Source organism: Passer domesticus, chromosome 8 (genome assembly GCF_036417665.1).
Source record: "Passer domesticus isolate bPasDom1 chromosome 8, bPasDom1.hap1, whole genome shotgun sequence".
NCBI lineage: Eukaryota > Metazoa > Chordata > Aves > Passeriformes > Passeridae > Passer > Passer domesticus.
In genome coordinates, this window is record NC_087481.1 from 26,738,656 (window position 1) to 26,755,886 (window position 17,231).

At 46.6% G+C, this 17,231-nt stretch overlaps 1 protein-coding gene and 1 long non-coding RNA gene across 5 annotated transcripts in view; one reads left to right on the top strand and one right to left on the bottom strand.

Moving 5' to 3' along the window:
• Positions 1–3,185: 3,185 nt before the first annotated feature.
• A1CF (APOBEC1 complementation factor) overlaps positions 3,186–17,231 on the bottom strand; it is a 29,297-nt gene continuing 15,251 nt past the window's right edge. For 3 of the 4 annotated variants that reach the window (XM_064429919.1, XM_064429922.1, XM_064429920.1), the window contains 6 exons: positions 14,370–14,467; positions 12,851–13,121; positions 11,220–11,428; positions 9,012–9,148; positions 7,871–8,004; positions 3,186–5,502 (listed from right to left, as the gene is read on the bottom strand). In XM_064429919.1, the coding sequence (XP_064285989.1) occupies positions 5,351–5,502; positions 7,871–8,004; positions 9,012–9,148; positions 11,220–11,428; positions 12,851–13,121; positions 14,370–14,467 (1,001 nt within the window). In that variant the 3' untranslated portion in view covers positions 3,186–5,350. The remainder of the gene's footprint in view (positions 5,503–7,870; positions 8,005–9,011; positions 9,149–11,219; positions 11,429–12,850; positions 13,122–14,369; positions 14,468–17,231) is intronic. The other variant, XM_064429921.1, reaches the window with a different exon arrangement.
• LOC135306278 (uncharacterized) lies at positions 13,117–14,435 on the top strand. Its single transcript, XR_010367076.1, has 2 exons — positions 13,117–13,435; positions 13,556–14,435. It is a non-coding gene; the product is annotated as an uncharacterized LOC135306278 (long non-coding RNA).

The window sequence follows — 17,231 nt, forward strand, 5'->3', positions numbered from 1 at the left end:
TGGGGACAGCTCCACAGTCCCTAAATCTCTTCTGCCCTCTACAAGTGGCCACAGGGAGAAGAAAACATATTTCAGGTCTGGATTTAGGATTCTTGTAGGGCCTGACAGCTAAACAACTGTAAATGTTTAATAAGCTCCAATAATGTGTACCAATTTTGTATGCAAGCTCCTTAATTCTTCAGAGAATCATCAATCAGATAATTTTGCCTCTCTTCAAAATCAGTAGGAGAGGATGAATTATTCATTTCTAACCAGCTGCAATCAGTCTCAGAGATCCCCACATGAAGGAGCTCAAAGCAGTTGCAATACTGAGTCAGGAAAAAGAGAGAGCTTTGAAAGAACATCACTGGGAATCAAATCCCTGGAGATGCTCCTGATGTCCTGTCCTAATAACTCCCCCAGCCACCCCACTAACAGCAGGGTGTTTTTTCAGTATTTTTTTTTCCCCCACATGTTTAGGACATGTTTAAGCAAGCCAAGCTGAATTGCCTATTGAAAGATTTATTTATTTTCATGAATATCTGATCCCAAAAGAGAGTTTTTAGGAAGCAGGGGAGAGGGAGTGTTGAAAGCCAGGATTAGGATATCTGGAGAGCCCCTCGTGCCCCAGAGCAGGCACCCTTGTGAAACACCTCGTGTTTATTTGGCTGTCACCAGTGGGCAGAATTTCGGGAGCATTTTTGGGGGATTTTCATAATATTTTGTGCATAGAAAACTCTCTGGGAGAGTCTTTTATTTGCTCTGTAAGAGCATGGTGGCTGTTCTCAGGCAGTGATCAGCAGCCCTTCCCTGCTTCCCTACACGCTTTTTTGGGATGCTGTGCCTGGATCCAGCAGCCACTAGGTGCCAGTGCTGTTTTACACGAGAGAACAAGCTGGAGCCAAAGCCTAGAAAAAAAAAGAATTTTTCAGGAATTTGGGCACCTCGCCAGCTGTTAAATATAGCACTCACTACTCCTCACAGTTGCTCGTCCCTCTCCCGGGCTGCTGTCCCTCGACGTGGAGCCATTTGTGCCCTGCTACGTGCTCGGGAGAAGGACAGAATTCCACCTTTGTTTTATTTTTGTTGGCGTGGGATATAAACCACCACAACTCGGGAAACTTGTGTCGGCAGCCCGAGCTCCTGTGCACGGCTCCCTCCTGCACATCCCGTCCCTTCCCAATTCACCAGCGGGATTAGGAGATGCTAATTTGGGATCTGACCCCAGGCCCTGGGGGACAGGGGAGAATCCTCTGCAGGATTTGGGATTTGTTGGATCCTGTGGCTGTCCGGGGGTTTTTTCCAGCATCCCACAGTGGGTGTTTGTGTGCAGTCTATCTGCAGCTCTCTGGTTTTGAACATCTCCACAACCAGGGTCAGATATACACGAGGTGGGGCTGGGGGCCAAGGAATGTCACTCTTCCAATGTTTATTCCTTAAGCAATCCCAAATCTGGATGGGCACAATCTTGTGGATAGCTGGAGCCAGGTCAGGACGAGTCATGGAGAGGAGTTTGAGGTGTCCAGGGAGAGAGCAGCCCACCCCAAGCATCCCCAAAGGCCAGGGGTTGGTGGGCAGGGGCTGTCTAAGCACCCACCAACACTTAGAAAAGGACAGCTGAGAAATGGAGTTTTATCCAAGACTGAGATTTTGGGAGACACACGAAGAAGAAGAAAGGAACATCCATCCCATCAGAGCACCACGAGTAGCACCAGGGCCAGGCTGGCCACAGTCAGTGACCAGCAGGGACTGGTGACCCCTCACTGGGATGTCACCTTCAAAGGTCACTTGGTTTGGGAAATATTTCCCCAAAAAAGGGGAAATCCAGGTTGGTATGTGATGGAGTGATGAGATGGTCCCTGGGAGATCAAGCTGGGAAAAGGGAGCCATGCAAGGTCCAAGGTAAAGCAGATCCCTTTGAAAGCCACATTATCCTATGGACTGACGGGGTTTTCAGTAGGGCATGGGAGTTTCCCTGTGGGAATGTTCCAGGGTCTGACCAGCTCCAAACACAGAGCTGTGCCACCCTCAGAGATGTTTTATTCTCACTCTGCACCTCAGATGAGAGGCTCTGTGTTGTACAGACCTCCAGGAAAGCACTGGCTGGGAGAAGGGAGATGGAAAATACAATTTTTGTACCCCCTGCCTTGCCAGCAGCCAAAGATGAGGCCATCTGCTGGTTTTTCTGGGCATTGATCTCATCACTTTCACCTCAAACTTGTCTTAGAATTGGTGGTGGGGGGTGGATATGTTTTTTGGCTTTGTTTTGCTCTCCACTGGGAACCCCCATCTTTACAAATGGGGAATAATGTTTTCTTTAAGTTGGGCTGTGGGGTTTGAGATTCCTTGGAAAACCATCCTTGCTCTCCCAAACTGACCAGCCAGCTGCTGCTGAGCAAAGAAGGAATCTCAGTTGTGCCAGGAGGGAAAGGTTACAGCACAACAGCAAATTCTCCATTGCCCTGGTTTTGGAGGAAATGAAAGCAGGACACCAGGAAAAGCTAATGAGGGAAAATAATAGAATTAGCAGAGCTTCTGGAGCCTGGAGTACAGCTGACCTCTTTGGAAGAGCAGTGTCAAGCTGTTTTGGCAAAATCTCTTTTGGAGTGGCAGGGAGGCCTTGGCTTGTGTCATCAGTAGCAAGGTACCAGAGCTTCTCCCATTTTTTGGGTTCAGGATGTCTCTGGAAAGGTGCAAACCCAGAACGCCTTGTCCCAGGAATTGCTGTTTCTCAGTCATTTAGCTATGGTGGTCTTCAAGGAGCAGGGCCTCATCTTAGAAAAGATTTACCCATCAGTGACCTGGCAACAGGCTCTTCTCAAGGTGGGGCTAATCCCTCACTGCCCTAAATTACAGATCTCCACATTTACCCCTTATTTTTGCTTGGTGTATTCTCACTATTGATACAACCCCCAAAAAATCTCCACGGGGATCAGGTAAGCAACAATTACCACAGCAAACCCAATTCCTGTAGCACTGGCAGGTATATAATTACTGACCAAAGTAGTGCTGGGAAAAGAGGCCAAGAACCCCTTGATTTTTCACTTAGAAGTGCAGAAGTACAAAAACTGCCAATTTTCTCCTGTGTGTGTTTGGTGAGGGTCACCAAAGTGGAAAACACTCCTGAACAGCTTGTGACCCGGCCAGTGTGACCTGGGATCGATCCCTCTGGAGCAAAGTGTGCTCCTGTTTACCACAGATGTATACAAGGACTGAGGCTTGTGTTTAAAAAGTTTTAATGATATTTCAAAGTCCACTGAATGTCCTCGGATTACTTTAAAATCACAGAGTTGCTTCACAGAATTTAGTCCCAGTTCTAATTTGTAACGGATGATTGAGATGCCATTTTCCCCTTCATTCCCTTTAAACATACATGATTGTCCTCCAGTAAATGGAAATTGTGATTTTTCACTACACTTCACAGTGTTAAAACTCTATACAAACCTTGTACTACTCGTACAAAAATAAGTGCTTCATGCACACATTTTTAATACTGCTTCTTGCCCTTTGCTTTGACATCTTTCTGAACTTTATATAAATAGCTGAAAAAGCAGACTAAACTTACTGAACGTGGAAAGTGAGAAACACTTGCTGCCAACGGTTTGAGAGACTCTCCTGGCTATGCTCCTCGTTGGCAAACACCACTTAAAGACATATACAGAAGTGGAAAAAAAAAAAAAAAGCCACGAAATCCATAACACTCTCGGTTATTTGGCCCTCTGTGACCAGGTTTATCCTTTGCTGTGAAGCCAAACGTGGCCAGCAGCAGCCACAGAGGGCTTGTAATACCTTTAGAGTCACCCTAACGAGCTACTTCATAAATAGGAGGGGTCTAACGGGATCTCAGACTGTACAGCTTATGGGGTTTGTTCCATTCCGGGGGAAATTGAGTCAGAAGAGGAAAGAAACACTTGGTTGCTGCAGTCAGCATCTTGTCACAGACCCTGGTGCTTTGCACAGCTTGGGGGATGCACAGGAAAAGCTCCCCTTGGAATGGCTTCTACTCTGCCACATCACAGCATCTAAAGCAGCTGAAAAATCTGAGGCCAGAGCTGCTGGGTGTCATCAACCCAGCTGTAAATTCCTCCTCCCCAAAAGGTTCTTTAGGTCCTAGACTGAATAAATTCAAGTTTTCTTAGTGTGCCTCACCACGTAGGATTTATGATATAGGATTAATGTGTCTGCTGTAGTTATCCAGCACTGGATTCCTCCTATATCTCCATAGCATCATTGCTCCTGCCTCGATTCCATGGCAAAAATAAATGTACACCAAAGGATGCTCCCAGCATCCCCAAAGGGGTCAAACACAACACCAACTCTGGTGCTCTCCAAATTAAGAGGTGCCTTTCCTGTTGGCGTGATCCCTCTTCCACTAAATTAATTTTTGCTGGAATCAGAGCAGGCAGCAACCTTGATTTAATGTGTAAGCCAGGCAGGGCTCTGTCCAACCTGGGAAAATGTTCTTGGGATATAATTATATTCCTGTTGAGGTGCCTGCTGTTACTGGGCCATGGCTGTGAGATCTCGTGCTCTAATTAAGTAGGGAATTGGCCTTAATGAATAGCACTTTTCTGCTCCTCAGGCTTAAAAGTTTCCCTATTTTTCAGTGAATGTGCCATTTGGTGGGAAGCACACAAAAATACACCAGTATTTGCTGATTTTTGGATATGGCTGGGAGGGAGCAAAGCAAAAGGGAAAGCTCTGCTGAATTCTTGTGCCCTGCTTTAAAAATAAAATTAGCACAGAAACCTGTTAAAAATTAGCCTCTTGGGCTGGGCAAAAATGTTTAGAATAAATGTTTTTTGCCTTGGCAAAGAAGAATTTCAAAGAGCCTTGAGATGCCCCATGCTGGTGGCATGGGGGGATCAGGGGCAGGGAGAGCAAACTCATGTGGCCAAGGGGCACCTCTGCTCTGCCTGGCCTGGGAAACTTTGGGGTGGATGCAGGAGAACTCCTGGTGCACGGAGGGGTTTGCTGGGCCACCCCATCCTTCCCCAGTCCCTGTCACAACAGCCACGGGACCAACTGTTTTCAGCACAGGTTGTTGCTTGTAAACACACACACAATAGGTGTATAAATATATATACATATAAAAATATATATATACACCTGAGAACCTCTCATTTCCTGGGCTGATCTTTTGCTTTCTGGTGTGAAAATCTGATTTTGCACCATTTTAAAAAATTTCTCCTTCCCCTCCACGGCTACAAAACATCCCGTTACAAAACTAAAGATCTACAAGACTGAAACTCCGACTAAAATGACCCTTAGGCCACAGATTAGCTTAAAATCATGAGGGTGTTGAATTACCAGACTGAGATTGTTTTCCTTTGCCTTTTCTGCCTGTGCTGGGTTTGAGGGAATTTGGGAATTAAAAGGCTCCGTAGCCGTCGCTCCGCGCGGCGACAGCAAAGGCAGGATAGGCTTCGTAGGTGGCATATGTGGCCAAATCTTGTCCCAGTGTCACTGCTTGCTTGAGCTGAGTGGCTGTGACAGTGGCAGCTGCGTTAGCAATGGTATATCCTGAAGGAAAAAAAGAAGGAAAACCCGTGGATTAATGAGAATCCATCCAAAACTCACCATTGCCCAGTAGGTTTTGATGGGATGGCTTAAAGTGGGAACGGCTTGGGCAGCAGTGAGTTTGTTAGTGGGAATAATGTAAATAAATTAAATAATTAATGGGAAAAATGAAAGCATTTCCTCACTCATGATTTGTTAAACACAGTGCTGGAAAAACAGTCTCTGTTGAATATTTTTCCCTCAGGTTTTGATTATTTCTGAGCTAATGGTGCTCTGGATGGGTCTACCCTATATGGCAGGAGGAGGGCAAGGAAACAACCCAGAATGGGGGAAATTTGGGCAGGATTCTTGGAGAAAATATAGCTCTGATCCCTTCATAGCCAAAATACAGACAGTTCAGGACAGCCATGGTAGGGAAACCTCTCAATGCAATGGCAGGGAGCAAATATTTAGTAGACAGGATTTTTTTTTGTTCTTTTTCCCATCGGTTTCTAATGGAAAATGTGGTTTCAACACTTCCAGATTTTCCATGGGAAGATGTAAGCGTTGCTATTTGAGAATGAATCACTGGGAAAACAGCATCATTTGGGGCATGTTCCTCTGAAGGCAGGCCATAGCAGCTTGTCAAGCAGACCGCAGAGTTTTGTTATAAAAGAATCAGGAATTAAGACAAAGCCTAAACTTGGGAAGAGCAGCTGGGTTATCCACTGGATCTGCTGGCCCAGGCTCTGCTGCCAAAATACATCTCCCAGGATCGTGTCTGACCACGTGGGCAATGGGATCAACTCCAGGTCAGCAAGAGCCAAGGTCCTTTTGGTGGGGGAATGGAAATATTGGGCAACAGGGAGCACACATTGCCTCACTGGAGGTGTAACTTTGGGGAAAAACATGAGGAATTCCTTACAATTTGAATGTTGTGGCTCTCCAGAGTATTTTCTTTGCACCAGCTAAACCAGGTACAACATCTCAAGCAGGAATTGAGAAATCTGGGACTTAAGGCACATGTGCCACCATTGGGAGAGAAATGAGCTGTGAGCTGGGCATGGCCTGAGCTGAGCTTTAGCAAGCCCTGCCTGACCAAGGACCGGTGTATGCTGCAAGCAGCAGCTTTAGTGCATGTCCATTTGCCAAGCTCCCAAGACAAATAAATAAGGGTGGATGAAAGAAAAGGAGAGATACTAATTAAGCAGTAAGTGGGGGCTGGATTCAATAAAGAGCCCATTTGGTTTCCACGCTGCGGAAGCTGCACAAGCCCAGACAAATTGATTTTTCTGTGGCTTTTGCGGACTCCTGTGGCAGGAAGCCGGATAGATGTTTTATTTTTTTTTTAAATCCATCCTTGAAACACTCCAAACAACTCAGTAGTACTGACTAATGCATTCCTCATGTGCAGCTTGGCACCTGGTGCTGCCTCTCCATCAGAACTACTGTCATGCTGGCGAGCACGGCAAATGCAATTCCTGTGTTTTCCATGATTTTCCAAACTGTTTTGGCCAGTTGCAAGAGCTACGAATTCTGAAACTGGGAGAAAAACCTTCTGTGGGGGTGTGAGAGCTGGGATTGGATCCAAGTTTTCATGGCTGCGTCATTTCTTTGGCAGATGAAATCCCAAGTGTTGGTTCACAAGGGGCTGGGGGTGCTGGGGGAGGACGGAGAGCCCATGAATTCATCAGCCATGTGTCCTTGCAGGGAGGAGGATATCCTCCATCCTGGTGACATCAGGGCCAGGGAGGGGCCCTGGGGATGCCAGCTTTGCATTCTGCGTTGTTTTTGGGGCTCCCAGTTGAAGGAGGCTTTCACAAACTGGGAGGAGTGGAAGGGATGTGTGGAGCTGGGATGGGCCTCTGGATGTTGGGGTTCTCTGCCCCTGGACACTGCTCTGACCCCCCTGGACATAATCCCAGCTTTGACACTGACCTGAGGGGCTCCAGGGTTGGAGCAGAGCCCCCACCCCAGTGCCCCCAGCTTGAGTTGCTCTGGGGTGTGGACACAGAAATTTGGGCAATTCTGGGATAGAGATAAAATCCTTTACAGGCAATAAACTGGCACAGGGTGCCCAGAGCAGCTGTGGCTGCCCCTGGAAATGTCCAAGGCCAGGCTGGACAGGGCTTGGAGCACCCTGGGAAAGTGAAAGGTGTCCCAGCCCATCGCAGGGGGTGGAATTATGTGATCTTTAGGGTCCCTTCTAACCCAAAGCAGTCCGGAATTCTCTGTTAAAGATGCCAGACACACAAGCAACATGAGTCACTGTGGGAGAGCACAACCAGGCCAGTCGTCAGTGACCAAAACCTGCTTCATTCTTCACACCCACAAGGAGCCACCTGGAGAAATGACATTCCAGGAGCCTTTTGCTGTCGAGACATGCCCATACCTGGGAAAGCTGGCGCTGCAGGAGGCACCTCTGCCCCCTCCACGGGGATGCCCAGGGTCTGCAGGGTGTACTCTGCCGCGTAGGTCTTGGCCTCGTCGATGTAGGCGCTGAGCTTGGGCGGTGTGAAGGGGTGTCTGCGAGCACAGCACAAAGTTAGCTGGGTTTGCTTTCCTCTCCTGCCAGATGTTGTGATCCACTTAGAGCTGGCACCACCCCGCACAGCAAATGGAAGCGTGGCTTCCCTGGGCTGCTGCAGTGCCAGAGCTGCTGTCCTCCCAGCACTCTGCTCCCTCGCTGGGGTTATCCCACCCTGGCTCCCATGCTGGACACAACAACCTTGCAGAGGTTGTTGTGCTTTCTCCATCAGAAAAAGCAACCCTACTGCATTTTTTCTTTACAATACCCAGCCTGGGTTTTTCTTTACAGTGGTTTTGGTCAGAAATGTTTACAATCATATTTGGAGCTGAAATATCAGCATGTGGCTTCAAATTCCTCTCATTTCCCCACAAGGGCTATCGTTTGCTTTCTTTTCCCACAAAAAAAATCACCCTTTAGCCTGATTATCTCTGGCTTTCTGCAATGTTTGCACCAGCAGAGAGAGCACCAAGCACAGTAGTTAATTACACTCTGTGTATGTTTTTCTCCCTGTATTTTTTTTAAAAGTACTTTATATATATGTGTATATATATATACACATTATATACATATCTGTATATAGATAGTATACAAATATACATAATTAATATATAATTATATACTAATATAGACAATACAAATGAATATATGATTATATTAATATATAATACAAATATATAATACGTAATTATATATACATCTGTACATATATATGTATATATAATTATATAAACATTTAGAGATTTAATAAATAAAGATACATATAGCTATAAATAATTATAGATTTAATAAATAAAATAAATATTGAAAATATCTAAAATTATAAATTAAATTAATATTTAATAAATATAGATGAAATAAATATTCTAAAATATATTTAGTAAATGTTTTTACAATAAAAGGAAACAGAGACCTGTGTGCTTGGGACTTTGAGGACAGCTCTTAGGTAAAAAATAATTTAAAAAAATAAAGCCTAAGCCTCAGAAACCTTCCACTAATGACGTACATGGTGGGGTTCTGGCTGGCAAGGGCAGGGATGGTGATTTTGTAGAGGAAGAGCTGTCTTTGATCCTGGCCAATGGCAGAATGAAGCTGGTACACAGGCTGTCCCCAGTTGTTTTTCTGGCAGATTTCTTCTAAGATCTAGAAGGAAAAAAAATAGGGATTTGTGCTGGGGTTAATTGCTGTGCAGAAGCCTCCTTGCCCAGCTCCAGCCCCTGTGCTGAGCCTTCCCGCACAGGGTTTTCAGGGAGTCCTGGCAGCTTCCTCAAAGCTTAGCAAAAAATCCAATATAAATGGCAGACAGAATACTGCACCCACCTTGAAGCGTAAGATTCATCTAAATGCTTTACACTTTAATATCTGTTTAATTCTTGAAATTATTCCCTGTTCAGTTGGGCATCTGAGTCCTATTGCTGATTAGAATTATTTCAGTGTGGATTTTTTTGAATCCTCCTCAGAAGCTCTGTCTCATGGATGTCTGTTTCAGAGGACTAAAGAAACTCGGGTTGCATTTATCTTCTCTGCTCTGCTGCCTCCCTGGCTTAGTGGGTTACAGAGCACGAGAAGTCCAAATAGGCTTCTTTTTAAAAAGAAAAAAGGTTGTGTTTCCATCCAATTAATTCCACGGGCTTCAGCAGGCGATTGCAGCTTTTGAAATGCTGAAACACGTTGCCCTCAGCCTTGGCACAGCTGGTCTCCTGGTAATTGGGAATTGCTGTCCAGAAACACTCCAGCTTTGGCTTGGGATTCCAAGGGTTTTTAACCCACTGCCTGTGTGCTGCCCCAGCTGATATTGGTCACCTTCCAGGTTGCTCTGACCTGGCCTTGAGCATTTCCAGGGATGGGGCAGCCACAGCTTCTCTGAAAAACCTGTGAGGTTTTATGGCAAAAGAGCCTCACCCCCATGACAGCCAAGAACTTCCTCCCAATATCCCATCTATCCCTGCCCCCTGGCAGTGGGAAGCCATTCCCTGTGTCCTGGCACTCCAGGCCATTGTAAAGTCTCTCTCCATCTTTCTTGCAGCCCCTTCAGGCCTGGAAGGCCACAATTAGGTCACCCTGAAGTCTTGCTGAGGTCTACCTCATTTACAGCTTACATTCAAATGGATTTAAAACTAAAAAGAAAAATTTAAACCTCACTGCTGCTTTTAATTTCGCCACCACACGTCCAGCTGAAGTTTAGCATCTCGCAGTGTAAAATGCCTCATTACATAGTTCAGTTCTCAATTACAACAGTTCATTTTTTTCACTGTGGCAACACTTGTTCCCTGCTGTTTCAACTCCTTTATATGTTGGTTTTATAAAAATGAATTTCACCCTAAGGCCCTAAGGCCCTGCAGAACCATGGCAGGGATTTCACACCTCTAGTGGAAAGTGCCCTCTACGCATGGCACAAGTTGGTACTAGGTGAGCCTAAAGATCCCTTCCATGCCAAACCATTCTGTCACTCTGTGATTTGCTGGCAAAACAGACTAAGGGGACTTTTGCAGGAGGGAAAAACCCCACTGTCCAGTTTTCTGGGAGAAAACAAGCATGTTTTCATAAACTTTGGCAAACTGGATGCTGTGGCAATTGAAGTGTTAAAAGGCAAAGACATGCTTTAAAATTCGGGGTGAAGTTGGTTTCTCGTGTTGCTCTGCACAATATAAGGGGAAAAGAGTTACTGAGCTGGACATTGAGAAACTCAGGGCATTTATTGTGGATTTCTCCTCAACCCTCTTCATCCATCTGCATCAACATGCACAACCAAATCAAAAGCCCCCCTGAGCTGGCAGAGTTTATGTGCTAGGCTGGATTATGTCAAAAGTCCTTTTGCCATAAATAATTTGAAAATGTGCATTATTTTTCTACACATGTGCATTGTTCCCTGGTGAAGCCTTAGGTGATGAATTTTATGTATCAAACCCATTGTTGGTGGGAATTCCTCAGCCCACAGTGCTTTTATGGCACGACAGCCAGAACTGGATTAAGGCATTTATGACAACTCTCCCCTGACACTCATGGTGATCTCAAATGTCTTCTCCAACCCCAACCATTCCATGATTCCATAAGGCAGGTGGATATTGCAAGATGCAATGGGTACCACTCATTTTTCAATCTCTTTTGAGACACAAGACTGGATTTATTTACCAGGCCGTGGCGCAGATCCAACGAGGGGCCCGTTTTCCCAACGCAACCCTTGGGACATGGACGCTCTTTTTGGGGCACGTACCTGAGGGGCGAGTTTGATCCCTTGGGGCTTTAGCGTGACGTGGTTCATGGGGGTGAGCTCCATCCCCGGCAGGAGGTCGTAGAGCTTTTCCTCTCCCCTCTTGTCTCCCTTGAGGTGGTATCCGCGGCCCAGCCCCGGGAACGCCAGGTAGCCGCGGCCTCCCAGGCCTCGGACGCCCGCAGCCCCTACAGGTACATTCATGTAAATTTCTAGGAATGTAAGAAGGCATTAAACCGAATCAAATCACGGGAAAAAGGACCCTGATTCTTGCTGAAATGGAAAAGTTAGCCCCACTTGCTGGGAGGATTGGGAAGCAGGTGGGCAGGACATCCTGCCTAGTGGTGGGATAACACAGGCTCGACACTGACACCCTTTGTTGGATAGGTGAGGGGTTTGGGGGAAAACTACTTCTCTCTGCCCATTTTTCATCATCTCTGGTCAGTTTTGATTTCATGACAGCTTTTTACCCAGCTTTGTAGCTGGAACCCATAGAGGGGACAGCTGGCATCTTTTGTTACCCACTAGTGTAATTTCACCTTGAAGAATTCACAGCTTACACAATTTCATCCCTATATGGACAAAAAATCCTCTTTGGTTTTGCCCTATTATACTTCCATTTTTTCTCAGGGAGCCCTGCTTGGGAGTCTGGGGAGACCATGAGGTAAGAGATGGGTGGGGAGTTATCATCTGCTCCTTTTCTAATGTAACCTTTAGAGGAGCTGGTTCACCTGTGTGGGGAAAAACTTGAGGAACAAGGGGTGTTCCTCCTGCCCTGTCTCCTTCCTGCTGAAGGGACAAAAATTGGCCATCATGGTCCTTGCCAGGCCTACCAGGGTGCCACACAGAGTCCCAGCCTGCTGTGGGACTTGGCTTGGGGACACAAGGCATCATCTTTGGAAGGAAGGTAATATGACAGAATTATTTCTTTGCTAGCCCCAAACTTACATCTGCACTGACCAAACAATGTCTGTATTGACATTTAATTTGGGGGTGCATGAGTGGGAGGATTTGATTTGGCTCCAGCCAGGGTCACCCAAGAGTTTTCAGAAATACTCTCTTTTATTCATGATTGAATTAGTTGAATTAATTATTACTAAGTTAACAATCCCCCAAAAGGAAGCCTGCAGCTCCCAAAACACAGAACGGCTTGCTTGATTCCCTACCCCCCACCAGGGCAATGTGACTTCCTTGGAAAACTCCAAGGCTTTGGGTCAGAAAACACCAGGACTGACAAAATTTTCCCTGCAACTTTCAAAGCCAAGAGGAAACATAGGTGGTGGCTGGCTGTGGGAGCCAGCTCTGAAGGAGGAAAGGAAAAGTGCTTTATTTGGTCTTCCCTGCTGGGGCAAAACCAGGAGGATCCGTGGGTTATTTACACTGGACTGAGGGCAATCTAGAAGTTCCTTCCAGGAAAATGTTTGGGTTTTTTTTTTTTTTTCAGCTGGAAGATTGCTTTTGGGAAAGACAAGAGCCTAAACCCTGCGTTTTCCACCACAAAACGGCATCCAGGAGCTGGGGCAAAGCCTATGTCACCAACACCCGCCTGGGCAGCAGCTGCCCGACCCCCGGAGGAGATGTTGGGCTCGAGGGGAATTGTTTTTCAGTAATCCAAAACTCCAGTGGGGAATTACCTCGGACGGAGGGGGGCCGGAGGATGCTCCTGTTGCCGAGCCCCTTGGCGGCGGGGAAGTGCAGGTTGGGGATGGCCGCGTAGGCCTGGGGCGCGTAGAAGACCGGGGCGCCCAGGTAGGCGGTGGCGGGGTCGTAGAGGTGGCCCAGGGTGTAGGTGTAGTCCCCCTGCAGCACTGGGGCCCTGCCGCCCGTGCCGCGCGTGTACCTCACGTAGCTGTCCTTGTCCACCGGCTTGGCCAAGGTCACCTCGATCGGGGAGCCATCCAGCACCTGGGAGAGCGTGGGGGAGACGATACCTTGAGGTTTTAGCTTTCTTTTTCTCTTTTTGCTTCTTTTTGATTTTTGCGCTGCTCTGGTGTGTGGGTCTGGGTTTCATATAAGGGGGTGGTGAGCTCTCTTCACAGAGAGACACAACAATGCCTTCTCTAGCTGGGGACCCAAGGACTGCCAGATCCAGATCTCAGGCCCAAGAGTGTAAACAACGTGGACCAAAGAGAGAAAATAAGAAGGATGGGACTTCATGGGCTGGGGCTATAATCGGACAATTAGCTCCAATATGCTAATGAACCAAAATTTATAAAAATGTGAGATCTTTTGCTATTTTTGCTTCCATCTTGGAGCCATCCATGGCTCTGGTACTGCCAGGGTGTGGCCTGTGAAGGCCCTTCAATTAATATCCTTTTATTCCTCTTAACTCTGTCTAGCCTTTGTTCCAGCTGTTTAGGCAGTAGGGGAAGAGGTTAAAAGTGCTTGATGGAAATCCAACCTATGGGGGAGCTGCCCCCACGTCCTAATGGGATGGGAAGATGGAGGAAACCTGAAAAAAAGCCCTGGATCTCCTTCACATGGGTGGAGGCTTAAGCTGAAAGTGCCCAGCCCTGGCTCCAGCTGGGAGAGGCTCCTTCAGCAAAGCCTTCAAAAGGCCTCACTTCCCTGCAAAGCAGCTCGTGAGGCAGCGAGATTCCACGTGCTCCGTGGAGAACAGCAGGGGCACTAAAAATAGGAGCAGGGTTAACACCTCTTTGGGAACAGCTCCGGCTTTGCAGTGAATTACATGCAGTGCAAGAAGGGCTAAATTCAGCAGCCTCCCTGCAAATCCGCATCTGAACTCGGAGCAGATGTTTGGGCTGACCTCGTTTGTCCCAGTTTGCCATTCACACGCTGCCCTGCCAGTGTTTTTGTTGGCAGTCTGGAACAAGGATGTGAGTGTGAGCCAGGGGGTTCCTAACCCCTCCTTTCCTAGTTTTTCTTTCAGCTTTTCCTGGTTGGTTTTTTTTTTTTTTTTGTCTGAGCAGTGAGCTAGAGCCGGGCAAACACTTAGCACAAATACAAGGAGCCAAAATGAATCATTTGTGTACAACAGAGCTGCTGAAAAACAGATTCAGGAGTATAAAAGCAACCAGCAAAGAGCAAATTGGGATAACACCTCCAGGAGGGTTTTGGAGCTAATAAAGCAGGTGGCTTTGTACAATATACTGCACCATAAGCTCCAGGAATTAACATTTACAGCAGCTTTACCTTCCCATTCAAGGCTTTCATGGCCTCCACTGCGTGTTCTCTTTTATTAAAGTGCACAAAGGCGTAGTCTCTAATTTTCTTTACTCTCTCCACTGCACCTGTGGAAAACATTGGAATATTACTGGGAAGTGGGGATTCGTCAGAAAACAGAGATCTGAAAGAGTGGTTCTGTCAGGTTATGAGCCCCTGGAGACCAAAGGCTGAGCAAGGGTAGAAGAACAAGAGGTTAGTGTCCCCTCACCTCTTTGGATGTATATTCCAGAGGAAAATCAATATATAATGGTTGTAGCATTTCAAGGCAAACTAGAAGTGCTTGGGATCAGACACCAGTAAGATTCCCATTAAACTGGAGTGGTTTTCTCCTGTCCAAACCATTCTGTTGGACACTACCTTGGGTCTTGTGTCTCCCTTCTGTGACAGACCACACACCAGCTGTGGGAACATCCCCATGTGATCCCCATCTCCCTGCTTTTGTATGTGCATTGGAGGCAGCTTGGGGAAAGTTGGTGCTTTTGCCATAAAACAAGGAGGTTTTTCTCCTTGACAACCAGCTCAGGATGCTCAGGAAGAATGAACAGCCAATCCTGCCCAGGACAGAGCAGCCCTGGGCACTGGGATGGGCTGGGCCTGATGAGGCAGTAGGTCTCTCCCTAAGAAACATCCTCTACCCAGGAAATTGCCTTTCCTGTGGCAGTGGGGCTTCCCTGGATGCCCCAATTCACCTGGACATGGCCCAAGTCAGGCTCTGCAGCTGAGGGTTGGCCCTCCTGGGATGGGGCTTGGGCTGGAAAATCTTTCTTTCAGCCTGAATCTTTCTTACATCCAATTCATCCAAAGTAATTCAAATGTAAATGACTTCTTGTTCTTCTTTTCTAAGTCCATCCCCAACAGCTTCCCCTTGTCAGCTGCTCTGCTGCCAGGAACTCATACTGTGCACTGAGGAGTCTCCAAAATAACCCCACCAGTCCTATCCCCCATGGCCACAGCCTTCAGCCATTTCTTTAATTCCTCATCTCTGCTCCTGTGGCTTGGGAAGCACATCAGCCAGCCTGTAAAACCCCCAGAAATATCCTTTGGAAACATGGCTAAGGGATGCTGAACAACTCTTCTGTTGGCTTCTTACCTCCTAAAGCTGAACAGGTGCACAGGGAAATGTCATATTGCCACAAAAAACACTTACTTAGAAAAATGCAGGAGGAAACAAATTTCTTTGGTGTTCAGGGGAATCATTAGGAGCTGCAGAGGGCTAAATGAGCCTGTCCCAGCCCACAGCCCAAGCAGGCTGCACGTCTTGGAATGACACAGGGATGGTAAAGTGGCACTTTCTGTCCTTCTGGGACAGGGGATGATTTTCCAAGCCTGAATTTATGGGAGTTATATGCTGATGCTTTGTTTAGAAGTGGAAGCTTTAATGAACTCGCTGTGTTTTGAATATCCCCCTTCTGCCTCCTGGAGAGCATTCCAGGACACCAATCCTGAGCCAAAAATTCTGCTCTCCCCTGCTTCTGCCTCTGCTGGGCCAAGCAACGTGATACCCACCCTTGGGTCAGCTCCATGGAGAGCCCATCCACGGGACATTAGAGAGGGAGCATTGTCCCTCCAGCACATGGGGACAGCACAATCCTCCTGCTGGGAACTCCACCAGGCAGGAGGAATTTCCTTGGGATTCTGAGGCTTTTCAGAGAGACAGCTCTGCAGAAAGACATGAGGCTGTGAATTTGGCACAGATTTAAGGGGTGCTACTTGTGCTGTGTCCCAACTTGAGGAGCACAAGCAGCCTTCCCGGGCCTGCCTGTGGAGCCCTCAGGGATGTGGCAATTGCTGTGTCATGGGAAGCTCTGGATCATTTTCTATTGGATGATTTGTTGATGTTAAAACAGCTTCTTAATGCCCTGGATCCAAGGTAATTTCAGCTAAGTAGTGCTGAAATGTGGCTCAATGAGTGAGGCAGAGAACCACAGCAGGGCAACGAATCATTTCACATCCTTGCTGCCTTTTTTGATCTCACTATAACATAAACTGAATTTTCTCTCCCCAAAGCTGCAAGTTTTGCTGCTTTAATGCACCCATTCCTGATTTTAGCCACCAAAATCAAAGCTGTCCATTAAAAAAAATATTTCCAACTTGAACGCTGAAATGATAAAAGGAAAATGAAAGATGATGCAGAACTTGTGTTGTTATAGTGGAAAACTTCTTAGGAGCAAAACAGATGACTGTTACCAAAGTGTCAAACGGCCACAAATGTGTTTCTGGGGAGTGTGAGCTTGTTCAAAGCTTGGGAGCAGAACTGGGTAAATAAAAGAAGGAAACAGTTCAGAGAGTGGGATAACATAAATTTAACTCAGGAGCAAAATGGGTTCTGCAACAGCTCGATGGTGGCTAAAAGTGTGAGCCAGAAATGCAGGAAGGATACAAGGAAAACTCATGAAGACCTTTGCATTGCAGCCTAGTCCAGAAAAAGGCATGAAATGAGAAGTCAGAGGAAGAAAACTGAAGCTCTGCAGCGTATTTTAAAAAATTAATAGAAGGAAGCTAACAGGAGTGAGATGAAAGGAGATTTCACATTGCCAAGCATCAGTTCCTAATGCCTAATGGACTGTGTGGCTTGCAGAGCTGCAGAAACGGGTTATTTTTACTTTGTTGGTTTTGGGTGGAATTTCCTAAAGCTGGAGCAACTCAGAAGTAAAATCTCCTTTGAAAGCCAGCAGGATTTTTATTCTCAACTAATCTCCCCGCTTTTTTTGAAAAATCTCACCCTAAGTGCATGTAAGATATGCCACAAAGGAATATTAAATTAAATGGAAGGCACTAATTATTCACCAATTTACACGAGGACTGAGGGGATGTATGAAAATGAGTTCA